Raw genomic sequence first — 27,877 nt, 5'->3', positions numbered from 1 at the left:
TGCATGATCAAATGCTTATTACCCTGTCTGCCCCTGATTCCTACATATAAAAGAGCCTCATGCTTGTTGATCAAGGGCCAGAGAGGCTTTGGGTTCAAATCCCCACGCAGTCTTGAAGCTTCCTGAGAGACTTTGAAGCAGTCACTCTCAGCCTAATCTGCATCACCGGGTTGCTGTGGGATATAAAATAGGAATAGCGGGAGAGAGCTGTGTCTGTGGGCTTTGAACTTATTGAATTGCAAGAGGGGGAAAAATGAGTTATTAAATGAGCTGTGCTGTGGGTTATTAAGTTGAACAGACGTCCTTTGGCAGAAGGACCGAAAGGCGGCTGTGCAACGTGGCCACTGAGGATGAACACGTGTTGGGGTGTTTGCCAGAGTTCCCATCATGTCAGGCCTGGTAGGCTGAACTCTGTGGCAGCAATGAGTTGCATGGTGTTTAAAAAATAAATTAAAAATCCCAGAATAGCTTGCCTATCTTGCTTATACCCGAAAGGGAACTGCAGGTCTTTTCTGCCTTTTGACCTGAGTTTCGCAATCACATATCCTCCAACTTTCCTCAGATGAAAACAGGGACATTTCTCACTGCCCCACAACCGACTCTCCTAGACCCCCTATTTTTTGTTGTCCCCACCACAGAGCATTTCCTATCTGAAGAAAGGAAAATGCCAAACCCACAACACCAATGGGATGCAGCACACAAGTCCTCCGCCATCCTGAGAAAACCCCTTCATCCGAATTTTATTTTATTTTTATTCTTTGGTAGATTTACAGAAAGAAAAACACACTGCAAGAACATTTTTTTAGAAAGAGGCAAGATTAGACGCAGGCCCTTTTTTTTTTTTGAAGTCAAGACTCCTTGCTCTCCTCTCTGCAAGGGTGTTGCTAGAGGGTTCATGTTTACTTGTAAGCAAAGTGCAATGACGGTGACCATTCGCCTGCCCTCTTCATTTGCTCAGAACCTAAATTTTGCATCTATAGCAGATGCAAAATGTGTGTTGTGGGTCTGTGCTGTGAGTCGCTTAAATCCTGATTTGCTCCTGTGATCACTAAGCTTTTCCTTTGCCTACAAACCACTCCTTTTTAAAATTTTTGGCCCTGGGTCCAGGTGGTCCCTCATTAGGACCACAAGCTGGCTGTCGATCTGAAGTTTTGCAAGCTAGGTGCTGTGAAGCTGTTTGCTCCAGACCAGCTGCTGGATAACCTGCCTTCTCCTCCTCCTCCTCTTCCTCCTCCTCCTTCTTCCTCTTCTTCAGCAAACTTTTGAACGCTTTCTCTTCCAGATGAGCGGACCGTGACAGAGGAGAAGGAGAAAGTATTGTACTGCCAAAATCCCAACTGCGTGGAGAAGCGGCGAGCCGCAAAGGTACTGTATTATGATTTTGCATGTGTTTGGGTTCAGGGGGCTTCTGGGAAAGGGGATATTCTTAGATCTTGAGGAAGTTGCCACAAAGCCCACTGTTTCCTCCCAAGTGCCTTGATCTGAGAAATCCAAAGGCTGTGGGGCTCAGTTAACCAAGCCAAGGAGGATGAGGTCACAAATACAGAATCAGTTGTTGGCATTGGGCTGCGACAGACTCCATCTGTCCATATGCAGTGCTTTGCCATTCCTGTTAACTGCCCCCATTAAATCAGGACATCCCATTTTTTGGGTGCTGTATGTTTTTGGACTCAGTGATCCCATGCAGGTCATGTGACTCGCACGGGAACAGGGCCAGGAAGATGCACATCCCAATTTCTGGAGTCAACATATTGGAAGGTATGCTGTACCACTTTGTAAACAGTCATGGCTTCCCTCAAATAATCCCAGGAGCTGTGGTTTGTTAATGTTGTTGAGAGTTGTTAGGAGACCTCTTTCCCACCCAACAGAGGTGCTGTTTCCAGAGTGGTTTCACAATCAATTCCCCTTCACAGGGTGCTCTGGGAATGAAATAAAGGGCCTCCTAACAGTTCTCAGAATCCCCAACAAACTACAGTTCCCAGAATTCTTTGGGGCAAACTTTCAAGGCATAGTGCAGACAGGGCCATAGGGATTCAGACACAGCGAGTCTCTAATTCACTGTGTAATGTTTCTGGGTCTAACAGCAAGCACCTGCAATGAGGAGTCATTTTTATAAAAGAATATTTATTCAGAGGATCCTCTAAGACCATACCCTCCAATAGTTCTCCAATGAAAATAGGGACATCCTAAGGAAAAGTGGGACATTCCGGGATCAAATCAGAAACTGGGACGGCTTCTCTAAATCAGGGGTGTCCCTGGGAAATAGGGACACTTGGAGTGTCTGCTAGTCAGCATCAAGATTCGCCTCTCACCCACCTTCTGTCCCTGAATCTGCCACATGGTGCCAATATATTGAGTGCTCCCCACCTCCCACTCCATTCCACCCAATCTGCTCCACATCACCACTGCCTGGTGCTGGTATCATCCAACACATTGATGTCCGGACTGGGGAAAGATGGAGTGGGTATCACACCCTTCTTTAATTGGCTGCCAGCCCATCTGAAAAGTTTTGCCCAATGCCTGACTTCGAGAGTGAATTAAAATGACGTGAGTCCCCAAAAAGTGGTGGGAGCTGCTTATTGTTACATGTGTGAATTTATCCTAAACGTGCCTGCTTTATTGATTTTTTTTTTTAAAGAAGCTGAATACCTACCATAGGGGCTAACCAGAGTGTTTAAAGTGTTTGTGTGTGTGTAGGGTAAGGGGTAAAGAAAATAAGAACCTGGCTGCTTTTTCCCAGCTGGGTTTTAGAACTGAATGTGGGTGCCCTAAGTTCCCTTGTTCCCCTTCATGTGTGTGGCTGATGGTGCGGCTTGTGCAGGCCATCGCGGAAGGCAGGTTGCGAAAAGATGCCAGCAGGGCCGTTTGGGCTGAAGTTTGGTTCCGTCCTTCCCCTCTGCTCTTTCTGCCTCTCCGCCCTTTCTCGGGTCTCCCCCTTACCTCACCGCCTTTCCCCTCCCTGCTAACAAACCGCAAAGACTTTTCCAGACAGAGTGGCAGCCTTAAAGCCTCAGCAGCTGGAGAAATGCTCAGCTCTCCCCCCTCCCACAAAAGGGTCAGTGCGTCGCCATTCCAACAAGAAGATTGGTGTGTGTATAAAGAGAGAGAGAGAGAGGGACAGCTGTTCTCCCTTGTCCGCTTTGCTCGATTCACAACGATTCGCTGGAGCTGCTCCCCCGTTCTCTGCTGCTCAGGAGCAGGAAAGGAGCCCAGCAACACAATCTGCAAAAATGAAAAAGGGCAGCTTCATAGGCCCCTTGAGCTGGCCTGTGTGTGAGGAGTTGGAGGAGAAAGGGTCAGTTTCCTTGAGAAGGCTATGGGGTGCAAGGCAGCCTCAGCTTGTTTACAAGGTTACAGGTTGAGCAGGTGGGGAGGAAGGGAGGGAGGGAGGGAGGCTGACTAGCACCACTAAAATAAATTGAGAACATAAGAAAAAAGCCTGTTAGATCAGGACATCTATCCCAGCATTGTGTTCTTGCAGGAGCCAATCAGATGCCTGCAGTAAACCTGCAAGAGTCCCCCCCCCCCGACAAGTTTTCCAGCTACTGGCATACAGAAGCATAGCTGCCTTTGACCGTGGAGGTAGAGTATAGCCATCCTGGCTAGTAGCCACCGATGGCCTTCTCCTCTGTGAATTTGTCCAATCTTCTTTCAAAGACATCACTGCCTCCTGCGGGAGTGAATTCTGTAGTTTAACTATGTGCTGCATGAATAAGTTCGAGTTCCAGTGTTATTAGAAAGGGAGAAAGAACTTTTCTCTAGCTACTTCCTCTGTGCTGTGCATAATTCTATAAACTTCTATCATGCCACTTCAGTCCAACCCTACAATTAAGGTGAATAAAATTTTATGGGTTTTTCTTTGGATGGGCGGGGGGTGGGGAAGAATCAGTTCTGGGGCCAACCTTTAATTCAACTCAGACTTTGCTTTTGAGCTCTGGAGGAGGTGGGTGGGAAATGGCACCACTGATGTTCTGCAGCTTGCTTTGGGCTGGGGGTGGGGGGAAGCTAGAAGTGGACAGGACCAATTGGCTAGTGCCTGTGATGCTGTCACTTTGCCTTCTACCAATCTCTGGGACACTTCTGCAACTGGTTTGTGTGTGTCAAGTAAGGCTTGAGGATGGGCATATAAATGAATACAAATAGGTGTGATCTGAAAAAAGAAAAGAAAAAGCAGGCAGCTTTCTTGAAGCACCTGAGTGTTTTGACATCACATATTAGTTTGCAGAGCCCTGTTGGGCCTAATCTGAGTCTGCCTTTCTGGAATGTGTGAACTAGCTGAACACCAAACCACTCACTCACCAAGCCAGCCTTAGGGTCCAGCTTGGTCTGTGCTGCTACCAAAAGCCCCAACACAGATGGGCTGCCCCTGCTTCCACTCCCAGGTTATAATTTGTGTGTCTGCGTGCAAACTAGCCCGGCAGAATCTCTCGCTCTCTGCCTTGTCCTCTTAGCCTAATTGCTTGTTAATGTAAAGCTGCGATGGATTTAGAGCCTCTCATTCCCCTCTCCCCTGTCTGTGGAGTAGCCGACTTGGTTTCTCATTCTCTCTTCTCTGGGATAGCTTCCCTTACTTTTCTTTGGGACTGAAGTCTGGGCAGGAAAAAGAAATCCCTTTGGAGTCCCCCCCCCCTAATGCCACCTGGGTTTCTCTCTGGGCTTATCTTGAAGTGAAGGTAAGTGTTTGCTAATAGTAGTCAACCCATATTCCTGGACCTCTCCCCCACTATTTCCTAAACCTTCATTATCTCTTTGGATGTTTTGCTGTTATAGGGAGTGTTTTTTGTTATTGAAATGAGGTTTTATTGGGGGGGGGGTCTTGAGGATTATCCGCAAAGGGGGATGCTCCATGGACTTTGTTCAGTCCCTGAGGTTGAATATGTGGTGTCCATCCTCTCCCCGCCCTGCCACCCTTGCCACTGCTACTACCAAGTCTTTGAACAAACTTCCTCTTCAGGTTGGTTAAAATTGAACCTGGAAAAAAAATCCATTCCTTTTCTTGGGAAGTGAGTACTGATTTCAACATCTAGTTTTTACGGTAGCCATAGGAGCCTATTGGCTAATACATGTGACGTCATTTTGTCCACACACCCCCCCCCCCGGCCTCCAATTCCTTTCAGCAGAACAGTCTGTTTGGGAAAACTCTTTAGAAGTTATTTAAAAAACTAACAAATTTATGATGACTTAAACTCTTGCAGACCCTAAACCTATTCCATTGGTTGCTTCTTTGGCATATATTTAAAGGAAAAGATGGGTGCTGAATGGTCATGAGATGCAAAAATTGGAGTCACTGATGACCAGAACTTAAATATATGCTAAATAGGCACACTTTTTACACTAACAAACTGATGATAATTTACTTAGCAGTATTAAGATGAATGTACTGACACCTGGAGTGTAGCAGGGAACCATTCACAAGGAGTGTAGCAGGGACCCCCCCCCCCATCTTTCTGCTATTCAGCTTTTCCCTTGGGTCCCTACAAATGAGATGGCTTTAAAGCGGCTTAAAAATAATTTTACAATGCCAGTTAAAAATGCAACCTTCAACTAGAGGACTTCAGGGTTGCTTCTACATTAGGCCCAACTAAGGCCTTAGTCTTCTAGTGGAACTGAGAGATGCTGAGGGCCATGTAAACAACTGCTCCTATTATAGAAGATGAAATACCTAAGAAAGTACTTGGTACTCTTTCTATACGCAACGGCAGCAACCAGAAGAATTTATGCTCCAAGGTGGAAGGACAAAAATAGTCCTACAGAAGAAGAATGGCAGAATAAGTTGGCAGAATATGCAGAATTAGCAATGCTGACTCCAAAGATAAGGAATCAGGATGAGACAGATATAAGAGGGGAGTGGGAACGCTTTGGAAAATATTAAAAGATGCACAATAACCAGATAAATTTCCAAGTAGGGTTATACATGTGAGCAGCAGTTAAAAACAACCAGAAAGGGGGGGGGGTAATTAAGGAAATGCAGCTCAGCAAGGACAAAACAAGAACCCATGAAGGGATGTGCGGGGAAGTCCAAGAATATAACTGTACAGTGGCACCTTGGGTTACATACGCTTCAAGTTACATACGCTTCAGGTTACAGACTCCGCTAACCCAGAAATAGTACCTCGGGTTAAGAACTTTGCTTCAGGATGAGAACAGAAATCGTGTGGCGGTGGCAGGAGGCCCCATTAGCTAAAGTGGTGCTTCAGGTTAAGAACAGTTTCAGGTTAAGAACAGACCTCCAGAACGAATTAAGTACGTAGCCAGAGGTACCACTGTATAATAGATGTGTCAAACTATGATTGCTCCTGAGAGCCCTCTTCAGAGCATATTTGGCCCCTGGGATACTGGGTAGTTATGAAACAGACTGGACAATAACTCGAGTGTAGGTGTTGAAAGCCCCAACTGGAGGTGAAACCAGTGCAGAGGGCCTCCTTTGTAGCCTCCACTGCTTCCTTGAGTAATTGGCCAGGCAAGTGGTGGTCTGAGCCCTCCTGACGGTGCATGGATCCTGCAACCTCTTGGAGATCCATTGTGATTTGCTTGGCGAACGGTTCGAGGACTAAGTTGCCTACCCATGTAGCCTGCTTGATGTCATGGCTGATGCGGCTCCGAGCGAGGTTTGCAAGGCTCCATCAAGCCTTGTTTTGTGGGACTGGTCTTTGTGGCCTGACCAGGCCGCTTTGTGCCCAGCCAGGTGCCCTCTCAACCCTTCGAGGTCCAGGGTGTGTTGAGCGCATCATTGCAGGTGGTGCCTGCCACCTGGAAGGAGGTGATAATGTGGTCATTCCTGACGAGACCCAACCCTGGACCTGTTGGTATTAAACAACTACCACCCAGTTGCTTAAATTCTCCCTTTTGGGACAGGGACTCAAGGTTGTTGGCAGTGCAGTTGCGGGTGTTTTTGGAGGAAACTGATTATACAAACCCACCCCAGGTTGGGTTTAGTCCTGAGTCTGCGGCAAAATCAGCTCTGGTCTCCCTGGTGAGTTAGGACAGATTCCCACTCTTTGAGTTTTCCAGAAACAATGGAAAACATTCTTGTTTCAACAAGCCGTTCTGATGGGATAAATGTATATATTTTCAGGGCTCCGCCTTGGGTGTTTCATTGTATCATTTAAAAGCTACATTTAGTCATGTTTTTAAACTCATTTTTATTGTGTGGCTGTGAATCGTCTTGAATGGTACATTTTATCAAATAAAGGATCAAATGATGAGTGGTGCAGAGAAGGAGGATGGAGAGATGATGGTTTGCTGTTTTGCAGCACATTTCATTAGGCAGTGTACCCAGGTAATTTTTCATTTTAGAAGGCAATCATGTATTGAATGCCTACACCAAAGGACATTGTTTTTATTCACTGAACAATTAACGAAACTTGATCTTTGAAATAAACTTTGCTTAAAGAATATAAACTTTTAAAAAGAGTCACAAAATACGTGTTTGCTGTAATGAAGCATTTACAAAGATGCAGTCAGTTTTCATGAGCGTTATCTTTAACCAGATAATGAGCTAACCCAAATGGACTGAAACAGATTAAGGTTTCTTCATCTTCCTGTCCTAGACAATGAGAAGTAGCTCACTTGGTGTGGGGAAAAGGTGGCGAGGGGACCTTGGATGGAGGCAGAACAGTGAGACAGGTAGATGCAGGCAGAAGAAAAAAGCTTCTCCCTGTGCCGTTTCCAGGGACAGACTCAGGCAGAAGCTGCAGTTCCATTCTGGCCTTTTTCTTCTCTCTCTCTCCTTTCCTTACTCCTCCTCCTTTCTGCCTTTCTCTCCCCTCAATCCACTTCTCTGCGGTTCATGGCAGCTGGGTTACTGCTCTTTATCATCTCCTCTTTACCAGGTCCCCTGGTTTTTTGAAACACTAGGTGTGCCTGGACCTATGATGGCCAGTATCCAGAAGCTGCCCCCCCTCAGCCTTCATCCAAGGCATAATTAACTTATGGGATTCATCGCCACAAATTGTTCTTAGGGAGAGCAGCACAGGTGGCCTCTTAAAATGGATTAGGCAAATTAACGCGAGAGAGATTTGAAGCAGCAACCTTCATATTTAGAGCCCCACTGCCATGCCTCTCTCTGCTTGGGGTCCTCTTGCTGGACTTTTGCACAGCTCATTGGCTGTGAATTAGCTCTCCCAGCTTTAGGCAAAGGCCTGTTTGGATGGAGGAAGCACAACAGATTTCAGAGTATGGGATGAAAGAAAGGAGCCGAGGGATAGTAGAAGTTGTTGGAGGAATATCTGTTCATTTACAACTGTACTATGTGAGTGTGGTGGTGAAGAGAGAGAGAGAGAGAGAGAGAGAGAGAGAGAGAGAGAGAGAGAGAGCAGGCAGGTAGTGGAACTCTTTTTTTTTTTTTTTTTTAAATCATTAAGCACCTTATCCCAAGTCCAGCCGTCTCTGGCCAGGCAGCTGCAGAATCTTAGGCTTACCTCCCAGATGTAAAACGGCCCACCCCAAATCGTGTGCACCCTAAAATGCTCTGGATTTGTGTTGGGCACAAGTGTGGAACCCTGGCATGCAAGGCCTGGAAGAAGCTGTAATGTTGTATCGTGGAAAGTATGTTTTACACCAGGACAGACACAATTTGTCCTGCTGTTTGTTATGTGTTGTTGTAGCCAAAGCTGGTCCTGCTTAGAGTAGACCCACTAAAATCAACACACATGGTCCAACTGCTTTCAGTGGAGCTACTCTGAGTAAAACTAAGTTGAATAAAGTCTATTATTATTATTATTATTATTATTATTATTATTATTATTATTATTATTATCATCATTTACATTTGTTCACCACTTACTATGTCTCAGTGCAACTCATGTTTACAAAAACACACGTGATTACAAATTTTTTAAATTCATCAGAAAGATGAAAGAACATTAACTGGCTAAAAGTGCTCATCCTGCAATATCAATGGTCATCAGCTGTGATTCCTACATGGCAGGGGGTTGGCCCAGCTGGCCCTTGGGGTCCCTTCCAACTTCCTATGAGTCCATCAAAGCAGGTGATACTTGTGCAGTGCTGTTTTTAGCAGCTGATAGCCACCACTCACCAAAAGCCATTAAGCAAAAGCCACTAGCACCATGGAAAGAAGCTCTTCTGTAGATCCCAGAAAGCCCCTTTGTGGCCATTGACTCGTCCTCGTTCACCCTTCCCAGCAGGAAGGGTTAGGGTTAAGAGTTTTCTCTGAGCTGTTATGTAAGAAGCTGCAGAGAGCCTCTGTGGTCCACAGCTGCCCGGAACAACAGGTTCCTGCTCCCAGTCTGTGGCCTCTCTGTTGGCGCCTGTGTGTATGAAACTGAGGGGGGCATGGGGGGGGGAAAAGGACTTGTTGGAGGGTTACAGGAGGTGCTCTGACATCCTCTGGGCAGCTGATCAAGTAGATTTTGGCTAGGATGAAGGCTGCTTCCATCTCTCTGCCCCCCCAAACTTCACTCTGTGCCAAGATACATGCATGAGGAGCAGATTCAGATGAGGACCTGGCTATGGAATTCTCTCTCCCTGGGGGAAATCCAGCAACGCCCCCTCCACCCTATAGAATTGCAGAGTTGGAAGGGACCACGAGGGTCATCTAGTCCAGTCCCTTCAAAGCAGGAATCTTTTGCCCAACATGGGGCCCGAACCCACAACCCTGAGATTAAGAATCTCGTGCTCTGCTGATGCAGCTATCCACGCCTTTAAGTACGCTTTGAAAATGCTTCTATTTGCAGAGGAGGTTTTCTTTTCTTTTTTTTTAAACCCAATAGTTTGGCATGGTTTCTGAGAAGATTTTCCGTGCAGCTACTCTGCATTATGTTGCTGTGTCATCATGAATTATTATGTGGTGGTCTTTATTGCTTCTGAATTTTGTAGGTTGCTTGGAAGAGGAAAATTACCAAGCAGTGGGGAAATCTGTGTCTGCTGTGAAATAATGTGGACACTTTAGGTTCCCATTTACTTTTGATGGTCTGTTAAACAATACGACAACAATAGCAATATCAAAACATTGATATTGTTTTATTTTTGGAAAATTTATAAAATATTATATAGGGGGGGGAATACTTTGACGGTCTGTTAACATCTAGTGCAGTTGTTTCTCAGCTGTCCAGATTAAAAGTCACTCCCATGGCTCTTTTTTTCCTTTGTCCTCCCAGCAGGTCTGAAAAAGTTGACCTTCCTCATCAGGCTCTATGTTGTGTCTAGAGATGGTTTTGATAACAACTCTTCCACAGTCTGCCAGCAGGTGGCAGGGTTTGCTTAGAGCTGGCCAGCTCAGGCATCACAAGGCCCATGGAATTGTGGGAGAATCTGGCATGATGTTTAACAACATAAGAAGAGCCCTGCTAGGTCAGGCTATTGGGGGTGTGTGTGTGCATCTAGCCCAGCATCCTGTTCTCACAGTAGCCAACCAGAAGCTCCCAAGCAAGGCCTGAGTCCAGTAGCAACTCTTCCCACTTATGATTCCCGACAGCTGGTTCTGAGAGGCATACTGTGGAGGGAGAATGTGTCAGTGGCTACTAGTCACAATCAGTCCTAGAAATTCAAATCACAAACCTCAAAAAAAAAAGAGAGAAGTTTTAATATCTTGTATTATTTTTTTCTTTTGCGAATAAATTATCTAACAACAATTAGCGACACCATGTGAAGGTGAGTTACCTGGATGAAGCTAATTCAAAATCACTTGTCCTGGTGCATAAGCTGAGTACAAGTCTGTAGTGGTAGTGTTTAAGAGACTTACCAACATGTCTGACAACATGACCTACTCTAGTATAAACTTTATTCTTCATTGTAAAGCAGACATAGGCAAACTCGGCCCTCCAGCTGTTTGGGAACTACAATTCCCATCGTCCCTGACCACTGGTCCTGTTAGCTAGGGATCATAGGAGTAGTAGTCCCAAAACATCTGGAGGGCTGAGTTTGCCTATGCCTGTTGTAAAGCATGAATAATCCTTTATTAATGGATTATCAAAGCTCAATTATCAACCATATTATTTTTTTCAATTAAATTTTATTAAGTTTCAACGTTTTTGACAAACATTGTCAAAAGGCAATTTCGTCTTTTCTCTTATTTTTGTCAACTTCCCCCTTCTGCTACACCGTATCTACATCAAGCAAAATATGTTTAGAGAGTAAACTTCTCAATTTATTCCCATGTAAATTCATTTCCCTTGCTTAAAAACAAACAATTTTCCCCACCCAAATATGGGTCTGATGCAATTTTTTAACCCCCCCCCATGATAATTTCATGTCTTTTAAACAGTCCCAAGGCTGTTAAGGTATTTCTGAGGAAGGCAATTGGTTTGAATTAAGAATTGAGTTCATTTGTTTTCTTTACTTCAATGTGCTTCATTTTACATTTGCTTATATTGTATTTGCCATCTTGGTGGCCATTCATTCCAGTTTGAAGAGATCCTTTTGGAATCCCTTCCATTCCCCTATTGATCAGCAGGCAATACTTGCAAGCAGAAAGCTTTTAACTAAAGGCACACGAGTCCCGAATACATCAATAGCAGTGGATAAGCAGATGTTGTACATTGTCTTTTATTGGAGTGGGAAAGTGGGGGAAGCACAAATTAGGTCTGAAAAGACCACTGGGCTGCAGTGACATGAAAATGGTGCCATCTGGATTCTCCATGAAAACTGAGTGAACAAAGGAGAGAAAAGGGTGACTGTGGGAGCAAGCTATATCTGTAACACTTTCCAAATCTCAAAACCTCCTTTATTCTGGGACATGGAGGAAGGAAGGGTGGGCTTTGGTTCATCTTGCTTGTTATTTTTAGGCATGAATGATATTGTAATGCACTTTGTCCTTTCAGTGTATGGCTTCCTGAACTTTGGGCAGCTGAGGTATATTTTTGTTTCTGAATTTAAAATGAAGTCACCCTCGCTCCCAGAAAGCATATAGGAGAGGAAGTGTGAAGACCCTCCCTTTGAAGAACTCAGCCCTCAGGGTTTTTGCATGAGCCACTGATCTCGATGTAACTCATACAGTGGTACCTCGGGTTAAGTACTTAATTCGTTCTGGAGGTCCGTTCTTAACCTGAAACTGTTCTTAACCTGAAGACCACTTTAGCTAATGGGGCCTCCTGTTACTGCTGTGCCGCCAGAGCACAATTTCTGTTCTCATCCTGAAGCAAAGTTCTTAACCTGAAGCACAATTTCTGGGTTAGCAGAGTCTGTAACCTGAAGCATATGTAACCTGAAGCGTATGTAACCCGAGGTGCCACTGTAATTGGCAGGATGCGGACTCAGAAAAGGGGCATCATGCAGTGATGCAACAAGGAACCTCCGTAAAAGCCTGAGCAATTTCCCCCGTATCTTTGCACTGTGAGTGACTGGATGCACCAGCCACACCTGATGTCAAGATGTGGCAGAATTACCCCCCCCCCGAAACTGACCGGAAGGAGGAAGGGTCTCATGCAGAGATGCAGTGGGCAGCTTCCTCTGCAGATAGGCTTGCCTTATCAAATTACTTTCCTCTTTGGGCAGCACAATTTGGGGAATGGCTTCAATGTTTTGCTCCTGGTTCTCTGGTGTCACCGTACCTCTTCTTTCAAGGGGCTCCAGACGCCTTGCCTGTTGGACCCTCGTCCTGAGTTCTCATGCACTCTTACGCTTCTGTACCAGCCAAGCTGTCCTTTGGCATCCGCACTGTGCTTTCATCTCCCTTGACATGAATGACGCTGTCTGTGCAGGCTGCCACACGTCTGCCCTGCTTGCAAGCGGCCAAGTATGTGAGGGGGCGCAGAACTGCAGAAAGAGGAAATACGCGCAGGATGAAAAGCAGTCTGTGTTCGAGGAAACTGCTAGCCAGGCAGACATGGGGCTTTGATGGATGGGGAGGGAGCATGGGGGCCAGGTGGGGGGCGTGGAGGAGGCGTCGCAAAGCCTTTTCAAAACAGCTCTTGCAGCCGAAAACTTCATTCAAATTGTGATTTAGATGCATGCACCCCACCAAGAAAATGTGTTGCAGCTTGCTGGTGCTGCTTCCAGGCATGATTCAAAGCACTGGTGCTGACCTATAAAGCTAGCTTGGACCCGGGCTATCTATTTATCAGCTGGATAGCTCAGTTGGTTAGAGAGTGTGGTGCTGATAACACTGAGGTTGCAAGTTCAGTCCCTGCAAGGGACAGCTGCTTATTCAAGCATTGCAGGTGGACTGGATGAGTCTCACAGTACCTTCCAACTCGATGATTCTATATTCTATATATGAAAGACCATATTCCCCCATGAAAAGCTGCTCAGGATCTGAGATCATCGAGGGAGGCCCTTATCTCATTCCTGCCATCCTCACAGCCACACTTGGTAGGGACACAGGAGAGGGCCTTCTCGGTGGCTGCTCCCACTCTGCAACTCCTCTCCTGGAGAAGCTAGACTGGCTCCCTCCTTGTTGTCCTTCCACCAGCAGGTGCATATCTTCTTCTTTTGGGAACTGACTTTTTAAATTTGTATTTTAATAGAATTCTTATTTATATGGTTTCAATTCTATTAGAGTTGAATGACTTTGTACTGATTATGTGTTTAGCTTTTATGTATTGTAGCGGTGCTGTTTTAATTTGTGTAAGTTGCTTTGAGGTCCAGTCTGGAGAAAAGGTGAAATAATAATATTAAGTACCAATTACGCATTTGGACACTTTGCAGAACCATGTGAGCAAAAGAAGGGAGCCAGTTCCCTCCCCCCAATATCTTGCAGTTGAAATAATCCAATGGGCACAAACCATACTTCATAGAAGGGGTCTGAATCTTCCCTTTCTGTTCATCTTCGTGCAAATGTGCACCAAACTTTTGCACAATCTTAGAATTATAGAATCAGAATTGTAGAGTTGGAAGGGAACCCCCAAGAGTCATTGAGTCCAACCCCCTTCAATCAAGGAATCTCAGGATCTCAGCTCTCTTAACAATGGTGGAAAGAAGCTGGGCAAGGGGAAAACCACTTGGACCCGTGTCTACAAAGCATGAGTCAATCAGAAAACCGTTCTGCCCCGTGTTTTCAAAGCTTGAGACAAGCAGAAGTGTGGATGAGCCCATTGTTATAAGTGCCACATAATACCCATTCCGCATTTGCAAGAAACCAATCTTTTAGTGTGGCAGCACCTACACTTTGGAATTTCCTGCCTATTGACACAAGGCATGTGCTTCCTAACGACATTTTTGTTTGGACCAGCCTACCCAGATATTTAAGGGACGCGGGTGGCGCTGTGGGTTAAACCACAGAGCCTAGGACTTGCTGATCAGAAGGTCGGTGGTTCGAATCCCTGTAACGGGGTGAGCTCCCGTTGCTCGGTCCCTGTTCCTGCCCACCTAGCAGTTCGAAAGCACGTCAAAGTGCAAGTAGATAAATAGCGAGGAGGTAAATGGCGTTTCCGTGCATTGCTCTGGTTCGCCAGAAGCGGCTTAGTCATGCTGGCCACATGACCCGGAAGCTGTATGCCGGCTCCCTCGACCAATAAAGCAAGATGAGCGCCACAACCCCAGAGTCTGAGCGCCACAACCCCAGAGTCGGTCATGAGTGGACCTAATGGTCAGGGGTCCCTTTACCTTATACCCAGATATTTAGAATGCTGTTTTGTTTTCTGTTGTTGTCTTCAACCTTTTTTTATTTATTGAATTTATATACCGCCCTATACTCTCAGCTCTCAATCTTTTCACGGTTTTAACTAATAATATTTTTCGTTTTGTTAACCGCTTGGAGAGGGGTGGCTTTCCTTTCACAATCAAGCCGCATATAAATTTTATGAAATAAATAAATAAGGCACCCCCACCCCAAATCTGGAGGGGGTCAACAGGCGAAGAGTTTCGTCCAGAGACCCCCACCACGGCCTATGGACTTCTCGGGCTCCTGCTTCTTGAAACAAGAGGAAGAAGAGCGCACAACCTCTTTTTCTCCGCTGTGCGCTCCGGTGCCTGCTTCTGCCTTGGCGCCTGCGACTGGACAGGAATGGTACGCTCCAGCCGGAGACACTCTCCTCGGAAGGGAATGGTAGGTCCCGCCAGTCTTCCTCCTCCTCCTCCTCCTCCTCCTCCTGTCGGGCTTGAACGTGGCTTTGTCTCGGTGGAGCCTCCAGGCAGGTCTGCCTGTCTGGCTCTTCCGCAGGAGGGAGAGAGAGACGAGAGGCGCAGCAGCAGCAGCAGCTTTGTGCGCCATGAAGGCAGCGGCGGCAGCTGGGGCTTTGGACGGAGCCCCCTCCTGTATCTGAGGCTGCAGACAGCCCCCACCCCCTCAGCCCCATTTTGGAGGCTCTCACAATGAGGCAGCGACTGGGGGACTTGAAAGCCGCCGGTGACGGTAGAGGGACCCCCGAGGAGCTGCCCGCCAGGGGCGCCATCAAATTGGTGAGTGGCTGGACCGGAATCCAGAAGGAAGGGACAGAAGGGGGGGGGACCTCGGGGAGGGGGCGCAAAACTGGGCACACGATGGTGTTGATTTTTTTTTAATGTATTGGTTGGCTGGCTGCAGACGGGGGCCCGGCGCCTCTTGGGCAGACGCGCGGCTCCTTTTCCACCAGGACTAGAAACGTGAAGGCGTTTTAACTTACCAAGGCTACGCGTTAGCAGGGCGCGTTGGGTAGATCCAGACGCCAATTGTTGTTTTCGGGACCAGAGATAATAGCGGAGTGTTGAGAGGCGAAGGAAAGCCAGTTCGGTTTAGACTGCAGTGCGAAACCATCCATCTCTCTCTCGGCTTCTTGGCTAATATTGTTGCTGTGGTGGCTTGGAGAGGGGTGAGCTTTGGATTTTCGAAAGCTGGGAGATTTTCCAGATCCGAAAGGAAGACGTTTGAGTTGTGGCTGGAGAGCAGAGAAATAGACGCCATGAGCCCGTCTGGTGGGATCTGCCCCTGCTGGGTGTCAAGGTAACCGCTGGGCAGGTGTGCTGCCCGTGTTTGTGGAGGAGGGAGACCAGGCTGGACTCTTGGGAGTGACTGGCAAGATGGTAGTGGGTCCTGTACAGAGGAGCAGCATATGCCCTCCATCTCCCACTCCATCAAGCGTAAATTTCAGGCCAACCAGTGAGCAGTTTCTTTGATTTCCAAGGGCACAGTTACGGTCTTGGTGGAAGCCAAAGCATTGGATCGGGTCCCCACTTTGGTCGGCTTCGGTTGTTGGGATTGTGCCATTTCCCCAAGGCAATAGTGGGGTTTATCATGTGGGTCATCTCCAGAATTATAATCGCCAATTTGTAGGCAATACAAATATAGGCCATCATAAAACATCCATATATAAAATTTTAAAATATATACAAATAAGCAGCTGTGTAAAAATACGTAATAAGGATTTTCATTGGAGTTCCTTCCCGCTAAATAGTGCCATTCACCACTCTGAGAGATATAAAAATTCAGCCACCCTTGCAGTTACTTCCGGGTTAGTGCCAGACAGGTAGAATCTGATATTTTCATTGTGATGTTAGACTACCCAAAAAGGGGGGATAGCACGCTTTTGAGTAGCTGGGTGTACAATGGACAGTAGAAAAGAATATGTTCTACTGTGTCCGGCAGATTCAAAAAACAGCCACAGATCTCCAGAATTTCTGTGGCCTGTGGCAATTATTTGCAGCCTGACTTTTTTTTTGGGGGGGGGGGTCACCCTGTAAGAACCAATAATCCCCACCTAAATCCTGCCTCCCTTTCTCTTCTGGGATGGGCTACCTCCAGCTTCCTCTCTGGAATTTCTCGGGCAGGAGTCATGGAAGTTTGCCTGGGGCAGTTATAATATTCGGTGTACTAATTTGTTTTTACAAATGCTGTACTTTGAACAATTTGAAAACAGAAGTGCCAGGAGGGCCCCTCTGAAACTGTAGGGTCAGTAAATTTCGCTGGGAGGGGGCAGGGTTCAAAGCCAACTTTTGCTCAAGTTTCAGTTGCAATACAAAGAAAACAAAACCATGTATTTACAGTTGTGGGGGCGGAGAAGTTGTGCATTGCCACAAACCTGATTCATGGGCCCATTTGGCTGCAGGAAGAGAAATGAAAACCACTTTGTCCTTCTGTGTGCTGGACCAGATATCCAGCCAAGGACAAAAGTGTGCCTGAGAAATTAAGGAGCTCAAGGTACTGCACATAGTTGTCCTCATCCTCATTTAATCCCCATAACAGCCCTGTGAAGTAGGTTAGTCTGAGAAGCAGTGACTGGCCTCAAGGTCACCCAGTGGGATGATCTGAACCTTGGCCTCTCCCAGGTCTGAGTCTGACACTCTAAACGCCACCCCACACTGACCTACCCCACACATCTTGTGGGGCCCGGAACAAAACCTTGGGGGCAGTAAGCAAGACCCCTTATTTTATTTATATTTTTATTTCATAAAATTCATACACCACTTGATTAGGGGGAGGGGAAAAAACCCCTCAAAGTGGTTTACATAAAAGATAGGGCGATATAATGATCAACAAGAAAAATCAGCAACAATAATTAAAAACCAGCTTTCTAGACATTTCATCTAAACAAAATGTTTTTAGCAGGAGCTGAAAAGGGTACAGTGAATGGGGGCTGCCTGATGTCAATAGGCAGGGAGTTCCAGGAAAGGAACCATTAGGTCCAGTCGTGGCCGACTCTGGGGTTTCGGTGCTCATCTTGCTTTACTGGCCGAGGGAGCCGGTGTATGACTAAGCCAGCATGACTAAGCTGCTTCTGGCGAACCAGAGCTGCGCACAGAAACGCTGTTTACCTTCCTGCTGGAGCGGTACCTATTTATCTACTTGCACTTTGATGTGCTTTCGAACTGCTAGGTTGGCAGGAGCAGGGACCCAGCAATGGGAGCTCACCCCATTGTGGGGATTCGAACCGCCGGCCTTCTGATCGGCAAGTCCTAGGCTCTGTGGTTTAACTCACAGCGCTACCCGCGTCCAGAGTTCCACACTAAAAGATGGATTTTTTACAAATAGTGTAATAGTGCCAATTCCACCAGTCAAAGTGGTTGAGTGGGCACCTGTGGAGCGAGGCGATCTCGTAGGTAAACTGGTCCCAAGCTGTTAAGGACTTTATATCCTAACAGTAACACCTTGAACTTGGCCTAGTAGCAAATTGGCAAACAGTGCAGATCTCTGAGCACAGGTGTTACATGCTGCCAAGGTTTCCTCCCTGCCAGCGTTCTGCACTAGCTGCATCTTCTGGACCAAGTGCAAGGGAAGTCCCGCATAGAGCGCATTGCAGTCATCCAGCCTTGAAGCTACCAGGGCATGAGAGCCTGTGGCCAGCCTTTCCTGCTGCTTCTCCCACGGGGTGTGTATGAATTGGTGCACTTGCTTCGTTCGGCAGCTGTTTCTCAAACGTTTTGGACTTCTAAAAACAACTTCCTCCTCAAAACACGTGCCATGCGCTGACTGTCAGAGGCTGAGGCACACGGGGACACACCCGCTCTAGGCATGGGCATGTGAGCGTGAGCAGCTGTGGACTGGGGCAAATGTGTGTCTTGTTTGTGTGTGTGGAAGATTATACCCCCCAAAATACTTTTGCAGGTGGGCAGTGTGCTGTGGCACTCTTGCCCTGCGTGCAGGCAACTGCTTGGCCACTGTGAGAACAGGATGCTCGACTAGATGGCCTACAGATCTGATCCAGTTCTTATGATTGGTTTTTTGGCAGAAGCACCAGTTCCCCTCTTCTCAGACTGGTCCTGATGAACAAAGTTGCTCTGTTCAGATTTGGGCAGAGGGCAGGTGACCTAAGGAAGGGCAGGTGCTCTCTGGAAACCCAGTTCTGTGTCGTGTCTGAAATCGACCTTCACAGGTGAATTGGACGTGTCCTGGAATCAGGCACCAGAATCTCAGATTCAAGGCTCTTGGGAAGCAAAGCTTGGAATAAACGTCTCACTGGGAATCCAAAGCTGGACAGTCGCTTCCATGCACTTCAGACCACCCTTCTCCAACTTGCCACCCTCCAGATGTTTTGAACCACAACTCCTATCCGCCCCAGCCAGCAGAGCTGTGCTGTCCAAAATTCAAGAGAGCCTGCTGTATCAGGGCAGCCTCCTATTCTTACTCCATTATGGAAAACCCACAAACAGGACCTGAGCACAAGAGCCCTTTCCCTTCCTGCTGTTTCCAGCAACTGGTATTCAGAAACATGACTGCCTCCGACCGTGGAGGGCGCCAGGTTGTTTTGCCAAATGAAGCCTGTGGGGTCTGCACCATAAAACTGCACCAAGGAGCAGAAACTGGGGGGTGGGGGATAGATGGGCGAAAGGAGACTCAAATTTGCATCTGCTAATCTATATGTTCCAGGTGTCAATCTGGGAACAATTCCTATATCTGCCTGCTCAGCTTGCTGCCTAGGTGATGCTCAACTTTACAGCCACCCATTCCTGGCCTGTTTTTCTCCCTTCTTAGCACTCTTTAAACTGGGCAGCTCCAAAACAAGAGGATGGGTTCTGTTCAATGAGATTTTGCTCAGAGTGGACCTATTGAAGTGAATAGCAACGGCCTGTTTGTTTCAATGGGTCTGAAAGTTAGTTGAATGCCACCTATTGTTTCCAAATAGAGAACTGGCCTCTGCTAAGGGAGGCACCCTGGCCAATATGGAACTCACTCCCATGGGAGGCAGTGATTGCCACAAAACGAGATGGCTTTAAAAGAGGATAATAAAAAAATTCAGGGAGGAGAGCTATTGGCTATGCTCTTCATCCAAGGATGAAAGCAGTAATGCTTCTGAAGGCTACTTGCTGGAAACCCCAGGAGTGGTCTTGTGTACGAATCCTGATTCTGGGCTTCCCATCGGGGCAAATGGTTGGCCACTGGGAGAACAGGATGCTGGACTCAATGGGCCAAAGGAAAGAGGGCCTATGGCCCATTGAGTCCAGCATCCTGTTCTCCCAGTGGCCAACCATATGCCTCGATGGGAATCCCAGAATCAGGATTTGAACACAAGACCTGCTTTTCACCTGCTTTTCCTTGTTGCACACAAGTGGAGAGAGTGAAGGGAAGCAGTCTCTCTGCCCCCCCCCCCATTCTCTAGCCCCTAAGCTAGCTTGCTCTGTGCCTCTTTACGCCAGCCTGCTGCCCTCGGGTACATTGGAGGATGCAGTCGCCTTAGCCAGTGTGGAAGTAAGATGAAACTGCCTCTTTGGCTGGATTTTGCACATGGAATGAGGGAGAGAGGGGGGGGATCTTCAGTTAGCGAAATGTCTTGGGATGCCTTGGACAAAGAGATTTGGCTGGAGTATGGCAGAAGAAGGAGATGCTGCCTGATCATCCACTCATTTGGCTTGATCCAGCAGAGCTCTTCATATGTTCTGATATAAGCAGAAAGCTTTGGGTTCCCTGGAGCTCAGGGTGGGCTTTGACATATCCCTTTGCAAGGTGGAGCCTGTTCCGTTGCGCAGGAGAGGATTCTCAGTGTGCTCCTCTTTCACCTCCTCCATCCCCTGGCACTCATGAGTGTGCAGGAGGCTGGCTGCACTTGGCCATCTTTCCAGTTCAGTCTGGGACCATGGCAGCGGCCTGCGATGTCCCTTTGGCTCCCTGCCTGCCTCAGTCACATGGAACGGCCATGACGTAACAGCCGTCTGTGCTGAGCCACTCGCTTTGGGGCTGAGCCGGCCAGCGCTGCTGTCTGGGACTCTTGGCTGCCTTGAAGCTGGGCTTCTCCACTGCCCCCACCTTGTCCCAGCCTAGTGGAAGTGATTGAAGTAGCAGCCTGGGAAGGCCTGGCTTTTTCCTCTTTTCTTTTCTTTTTGTTCTATTTGCGGTGTGAGCAAATAGGCAGCCTGAGCCCCCACATCCTCTCTCCCTTTTGTCGGGGCTGGCTGGCTTCCAGCCGACAGCTGCAGCCACTTGGCCCTCTGGCCTCTCGGAGACGCCCTTTCTCTCTTTCCGCTTCTCTTTCTCTCTGCCAAAACATGGATTGCTTACGACCTGAGGGGCCGTGTGTGTGTGTTTAAATGTGTGAATTCCAACATTATTCCAAACCCGTGAAAATCTAGGGCTGCGACATTGAGTTGATTTAATGGGATGGACGTGGGTGGTGCTGTGGGTTAAACCACAGAGCCTAGGACTTGCCGATCAGAAGGTCGGCAGTTCGAATCCCCACGACGGGGTGAGCTCCCGTTGCTCGGTCCCTGCTCCTGCCAACCTAGCAGTTCAAGAGCACGTCAAAGTGCAAGTAGATAAATAGGTACCGCTCCGGCGGGAAGGTAAACGGCATTTCCATGTGCTCCTCTGGTTCAGCAGAAGTGGCTTAGTCATGCTGGCTACATGACCCGGAAGCTGTACGCCGGCTCCCTCGGCCATTAAAGTGAGATGAGCGCCGCAACCCCAGAGTCAGCCACGACTGGACCTAATGGTCAGGGGTCCCTTTACCTTTACCTTTACAAACATTCAGAATAAATATGCCAATGCGATCTCATCACCATTTCAGCAATACAGCAAGGGCAGGGTCCTGTAGCATACTTCGGTGGCAGAAAATCAAATAGAGGAACTTGGCTACTGTCTTGGTGAGCTCCTGGTCTCTCCCCTGTAATAAGAAGCGTATAACCTCTGTCTCTGGTTTCCATGTTGGAATACATAGATGGTCTAAAAATTGATGGCGGAGATCATCATACATTTAAGGGCCATGTGAGCTAGAGTTTCCACCAGGTGGGCATCACATGGGCAGATCCTATCTCCTTCTGCCATACCTGCAAACCTACCCCAAAGGAGGTTAGAAGGATTACAGTTAAACCTAGCCAGCGAAAAAGCCCTTCTTTCTTGCGGGTTAAACAAAAATTGTAAATAATTAAGGTTAAATTCCTGCACCCAGGAGAGTCAAAAATAGATGAGCCAATTTTCTGACTCAGCGGAAGGCAGCTTTCCAGGTTCCTGTGCTTCTGTTAAAGCGGCTTGTACCTTGCTTGGTGATGGCAGGCAGGCGGGCCAGCGCCTTCTCTGCCCTAAGCCTCGCCAGTACAGACTGCGAGTGCCACAGAGGTCAACAGAGCCCCGAGGCTGCCCTTCTGGAGGTCGTCCCTTGGATGAGAGGCATGCTGGAACTTGTCCTGTCCAGGTGCACAACCTTCCTGCTGCGTGCTGTCCCCCTGAGCCACTCCTCCTGAACTTTAGACACACAAACACACCGAAAGAGCACTCGTTCCTGAAGGAGTTGGTCTTTGTTGTGGTGGTGGCGGCGGCAGTTGCAGAGGGGTGGCATCTTGCACAGAAGATCCCACTGCTGACTCTGGAAAGCTTGGAGAGCCACGAGGAGGAGGAGGAGGAGGGAGAGAAGCACCTTCCAGCGACAGGCAATCCTGCTGCAGGCGAGGTATGGAAGCTGCTTTTGGGATGCCTTTCTAGAACCGCAGGATTGTGGAGTTGGAATGTATCCAAAGAATCGTCTTGTTCGCCTCCCTGCAATGCAGGAATTGCAGCTCAAGGGCCCAGAAAGCACAACCTGCTCTTGTGCAGGAGGGCTTGGTGGGTGTCAGAGACATTTGGGTTTTCTGCTTGGGTACCAAGCCTCGCTGGTTGGCTCACGTACATCTGGGGTGCCAAAGGGGGTTTGTGAGGAAGGGGGGTTTGTCAGAACTGTTTGCCCCTGCATGTAGAAGATGGTGCAGAGGAGTGCTTGATTCTGGATGCCTGCGGAATTCATCTCCCCAAGGGGAAAAAGACAGGTGTTCAAAAATGGTGTTCCTGGGCAGTTGCAGAATGTGTTTTCTTTGGAGAGAGGTGCTTCCTTGTCTGCTTGGTGTGCTGCAGGATCGGGTGCCGGCTTGTCTTGGGCAGAGTAGACCCTCCGCTGCTACTGCTGCTGCTTTGACCAAGAGGTGGTCCAGTGGCAGAGGACATGAAGTGACCTTCATGAAAGACAGTGTGGTGCCGTGGTTAGAGTTTTGGACTAGTTTGTTGGGCTAGTCACTGCTGTTTGGCCTAACCTACCTTTACAAGGTTATTGTGGGGATTAAAGGAAGAAGGGGGAAAAACCATGGACACCGCCTTCAACTCCTTGGAGAAAAAGGTGGGATACCAATGCAAGAAATAGAATCATGGAGTCATAGAATTGTAGGGTTGGAAGGGACCCAAGGGTCATCTAGTCCAACCCCTTGAGATGCAGGAATCTCAGGTGAAGCATCCATGACAGATCCAACCTCTGCTTAAAAACCTCCAAGGAAGGAGAGTGCACAATCTCCCGAGGGAGTGTGTTCCACTTTTAAAATAAATATTAAATAATAATTCACCTTAACGTGTTATTTGCAAAGAGCAATTTATCCCTTTCTCAGTGCAATTTGCAAAGGAGGGGGTGAGGCAGCCTTTGCTAAGTAAACTGGTCCTGAGTTGTTTTGGGCCCTATTGTGCTTAGTACTTGAACCTTGAACCGGGCCCGGTAGCCCGTGCCAACCCACAGACAAGGCATTCCACTCTGGCAACCCTCACAAGCAGCTGCCTTCTGCACCAGCTGCAGCCTCCAGACTGAGCCCCACCCAGCTAGGCTGCCACGTGCGTTGGCAAAAGAAAAACATGGCCGAGCGTCATTCCGGTGTTGCAGCCACCTGTTCCAGTGTCAGGCCAAGTGGAAACGTTGCTCTGCGAGTTGGCAAGAGGGGTCAGCCTGTCGGAAAGGCCCACACCCCTTTCGTTCCCAGGGTGGAATGCCGCAGTTACTTGGGGGTGAGGGGGTGGCCTTCTGCACGAGCTCTGAGATGCTCTTTTCTGCATCATTGTTTTGCTTATTCTCAGGGTCATGTGGACTTCGGACAGGAGATGTGTTGTCAGGTTCAGTCCTCCTCAAATAGCCTGGCTTTTGCCTGTCAGAGTTTGATGCTGGAGCAGTTTTGCCATGGGGGGCGCGGATGTCTTTCTGTATTGACCTTGCCAAGCCCCACTCCACCCCGCAGTGATGGGCAGCACTGACCTGGGGGAGGAAAAATAATTGCATTGTAGAGTTGGAAGGGACCTCGAGGGTCATCTAATCCAAACCCAAACCCCTGCAATGCAGGAATTGCAGTTAGGAGGAGAGTTTCCCCATTATTTAGTCACATGGTAGAGCAGGAATGCCAACTTGGCCCCGCGACTGTGGGTGCCTGGAGCCATGGCTGCCATGCAGCATGCAAGGCCCTGGCACTGAAATTTGTGGGTGCCTGGGGAATTTTGTGGGTGCTCAGGCACCAAGGGCAGGCAGAAACAGCCAGTGTTTTTTGCTGCACCTTTGGCTAAGACGGCTACCTGGATGCCACAATTTTACTAGCCACTCGGCCAGTCACAGCGCAGGAAAAAAGGTGTGTGCAGAAGGATGCGACAGGTTTGTAAAATTCTGCATGGTGTGTTGGAAGTGGGGCGGTGGGAGACACTTCCCCCCACCCCTCTTTGGATGCCAGAGCTTGGGTCCATCCATTGCAACTGAATGGCAGGACATATTTGAAAGGAGGTGCTCCTTCGCACCTGTGGAACTCATCACCACAAGATGTGGCAAGGGCTCCTGGTTTCGGTGGCAGCTAAGCCAGTTCATGGAGAGTGGCCCATCAGCAGCCAAGACAGCTCAATGGAACTTCCATGTGCAGATAAAGACTACCAGATTCTGGGGAGCAGCTGCAGGAGAGGCCTCGTACCTTCAAGTCTTTCCGGCAGCTTCACAGAACGCATCTGATTGGCCACTGGAGTGGATGTTTGCCTTCATCCGGCAGTCAGGCTCCTCTTTTGTCAAGAGAAAAGTCCCAGCTGAGCTGTTCTGTCGTCTACTACACATAGGGAAGTGGCAGCTGATGCAATGATATGTGCCTAGGGATGCCAATCCAGGCATGCTGCCACCAGGAACTTCACTTTGCACCTGGATGGTGGCATCGGCCAGCCTCGTTTTATGGCATGGCTCTGGCGTGTCCCGTCTTCTACCTCTCTGTTAAGTGAGCCCCTCTCCCCTGCCATCTCCCCCCCACCGCCAGTCCAGGATTGCATCAAGGTTTGGCAGGCCTGGGCATCGCCCGCTGTTTGGTCCCGACTAAGAAGAGCCTCCTGAACTAATTTCAAGGAAGAGCAAACTTGCTGGAGAGGGAATACCCCATTGAAGGTGTCTTGCCCCAAACTTCACTGATGGCGGAGGCCACCAACCGAGAAGGGAGAGAGAGAGTGCAGTGCAGTGGTTAGAGTCCTGGACTAGGGCCTGGGAGACCTGTGTTCAAATTCCTGCTCAGCCATGAAACTCACTGGGTTTGACCTTGAGCCAGTCACCTGTATCTCAGCATATCCTACCTCACAGGATTGTTTTGAGTGTCAAATGAGCAGGGGGAGAACTATGCACCACCCTGAGCTCCTTGGGGATGGGAAGAAATTACTTAAATAATACCCAGATAAGCAAGCCAGTCTTGTCAGCTGAAAGCAGGCAGGGGGAGAATGAAACAAAACTCTGGACATGCTCAGAGGCACCTGGCTAAGGACAGCATAATCTGTGGCTGTGTCATTATTGTTATGTACTGAAGTTCTCACCCTGGGCCAGCAGGGGGATACTGTAGATAGTTCAGGTCTACATATGCAAATAAGGGATCAAAAGTGACATTCAGTGATTGGATAGTTACAGAAAGTTGTTACAGTTACGTTGTACTGGAGCTCTATATAAGCAGGCTGGCTGAACCCTTCAGTTCAGTTCTGTTCTGGCCTGTGAATAAACAAGAGCTGTTTGGAGAATCGCTGTGTTGTCTCATATGTTCACCCACAACTTAACAGTTATAGTGGGCCATTTGCCTGCTGAGAGCTCCCCCCAAAATCACAAGCACAACTAACCTCCCTGCCTTGCAGCATAGCAGATTTCAGCTTATGCAGCTTCCCCAACCCTCCGCTTATAAAGACAAACTTCACTCGTCCGCCCCCCCTTCTCCCTACCTGTTGTAAGAATGACTGTCTGCGAAGGGACACGCCACCGAGAGTGCTGCGTGCGACTTGCTCTGTGTCAAAACAGTGTGAGACACACTTGTTTACAATCCCACGCCTGGCTGTGGAGATTTCCCTTGACTCATCACCAGACGGAGTATTTCCTGTGAGTTAGCCGGGATGTGCAGCTGGCTGGTGGATGACTGGCTGAGGAGCTGGCTCCAGGCCTGCCTCAACTCAACTGAAGGCTTGCCTGGGCTGGCAATATCCCAGAGGCCCCCACTCCAGGATACCGTATTTTTCGCTCTATAAGACACACCACACCACAAGACTCACCTAGTTTTGGGAGGAGGAAAACAAGAAAAAAAATATTCTGAATCTCAGAAGCCAGAACAGCAAGAGGGATTGCTGCGCAGTGAAAGCAGTGATCCCTCTTGCTGTTCTGGCTTCTGGGATAGCTGCGCAGCCTGCATTCGCTCCATAAGACGCACACACATTTCCCCTTACTTTTTAGAAGGGAAAAAGTGAGTCTTATAGAGCAAAAAATACGGTACTTAAAAAAATATATTATTAAATGCATTTATGTCCCAGCTTTTTCTTCAACAACCCTGCGAGGTAGGTGAGGCTGAGAGGCAGCGACTGGCCCAAGGTCATGCAAGGAGGCTGAGTGGAGGATCTGAACCCTGGCCTCTCCCAGGTCCCTAGTCCAGCACATTTCTAACCACTACACCACATTGGCTCTCAAATATATATAATATAACTATCTGGATGGTAGAACATCAGATTTCTTGGCTCAGGATTTTTGACTGGAGACGTTTTGAGACTTACCTGGGATGTTTTGCATGTAAAGCACATGCTGTACCTTCCAAATCTGGGGCAACAGCTCCCCTCTCTTCTGTCCCAAACTCCAGCTGAATCCCTTTGCCCAAGCCAGCCCAAGACATTTTGCTGCCTGAAGATGCTCCGTCTCTCATTCCATGCACAGAATCTGACTGGAGAGGCAGTTTAATCTTACTTCCACACTGGCTAAGGCGACGGCATCCTCCAGTATACCCGAGGAAGGCAGGCTAGCCTAAGAGGCACGGAGCAAGCTAGTTTAGGGGGCACAGAGAGAATTGGGGAAGGCCACTGACTTATGAGGCAGCTGCTTCCCTCTTTCTAATGATAGGGCTGGCCGTGCCCTTCCCTTCACTCTCTTCACTTGTGTGCAACAAGGAAAAGCAGTTGGAAGTAAGGACAGAAAAAGAGGCTTGCTGGATCAGGCCAGAGGAGGCCCACCTAATCCAGCGTCCTGTTCTCAGCGTGGCTAACCAGATGTCCTGATGGGAAGCCCCAGCGCAGTATTTGAACACAAGACTGCTCTCCCCTCCTGTGGTCTCCAGCAACTGGATATTCGGAAGCATTCAGACCTTCCAGGTGTCCCTATTTTCCAGGGGCAGTCCTGGATTAACAGAAGCTGCCCCGGTTTCCGATTTGATCCAGGAATGTTCCACTTTTCATTCGGGTGTCTCTATTCTCATCAGAGAAATGGAGGGGACGTCTCTATTTTCATAGGGGAAATGTTGGGAGGGTAAACTATGAAACTTGCCCAGGAGGGGGCAGCGATAACCACCAGTCTGGACGGCCTTAAAAGAGGAGAGGGCTATCGATAGCTATTGGACACAGTGGCTTTGCTCTGCCTCTGCAGCCAGAGGCAATAATAATAATAATAATAATAATAATAATAATAATAATTTTTTATTTGTACACCGCCCAGTCTGGCTGGGTTTCCCCAGCCACTCTGGGCGGCTTCCAACAAAGGTTAAAAATATATTAAAATGTCACACAATATTATACTTACCTGGCAGGGGAGACACCATGATCATGAAGGTGGTTTTCCCAGGGTGAGGCTCATCCATTGCACTGCGGGTGTGCTGACCCCTGCGATTTCCCCAAATGCGGGAAACTCGACTGCATAATTTGTGGTAGTGGGGGACTGCGTTCGCGCTTTCCCCTGATTTTTCGGTAATAAAAATAGATCTAGAAAAAAAAATGTCACACATTAAAAACTAATAATAATAATAATGCTTCTGAATACCAGCTGATGAAAACAGCAGGGACTGGATTGGTTCTCAAATCCTGCAGGCATCCGGTTGGCCACTGTGAGAACAGGAT

At 48.1% G+C, this 27,877-nt stretch overlaps 1 protein-coding gene and 1 long non-coding RNA gene across 8 annotated transcripts in view; one reads left to right on the top strand and one right to left on the bottom strand.

The window, feature by feature from the left end:
• Positions 1–27,877, top strand: part of PLEKHG5 (pleckstrin homology and RhoGEF domain containing G5) — a gene marked incomplete at its 3' end in the record, with an annotated part of 101,944 nt that overhangs the window by 25,339 nt on the left and 48,728 nt on the right. For 4 of the 7 annotated variants that reach the window (XM_079986806.1, XM_079986804.1, XM_079986807.1 and 1 more), the window contains exon 2: positions 1,283–1,365. In XM_079986806.1, the coding sequence (XP_079842932.1) occupies positions 1,283–1,365 (83 nt within the window). Of the gene's footprint in view, positions 1–1,282; positions 1,366–14,985; positions 15,298–15,552; positions 15,818–27,877 lie in introns of those variants that run through there. The other 3 variants (XM_079986808.1, XM_079986809.1, XM_079986810.1) reach the window with 2 other exon arrangements.
• On the bottom strand, positions 11,075–25,925 carry LOC307222287. Its single transcript, XR_013841722.1, has 3 exons — positions 25,736–25,925; positions 12,510–12,714; positions 11,075–11,604 (listed from the first exon to the last, which is right to left on the bottom strand). It is a non-coding gene; the product is annotated as an uncharacterized lncRNA (long non-coding RNA).

Source organism: Podarcis cretensis (assembly GCF_951804945.1).
Source record: "Podarcis cretensis genome assembly, chromosome: 8".
In the NCBI taxonomy this organism is placed as follows: domain Eukaryota; kingdom Metazoa; phylum Chordata; class Lepidosauria; order Squamata; family Lacertidae; genus Podarcis; species Podarcis cretensis.
Note: the sequence above shows the minus strand (reverse complement) of the source record. Positions and strands in the feature narration are given on the sequence as shown.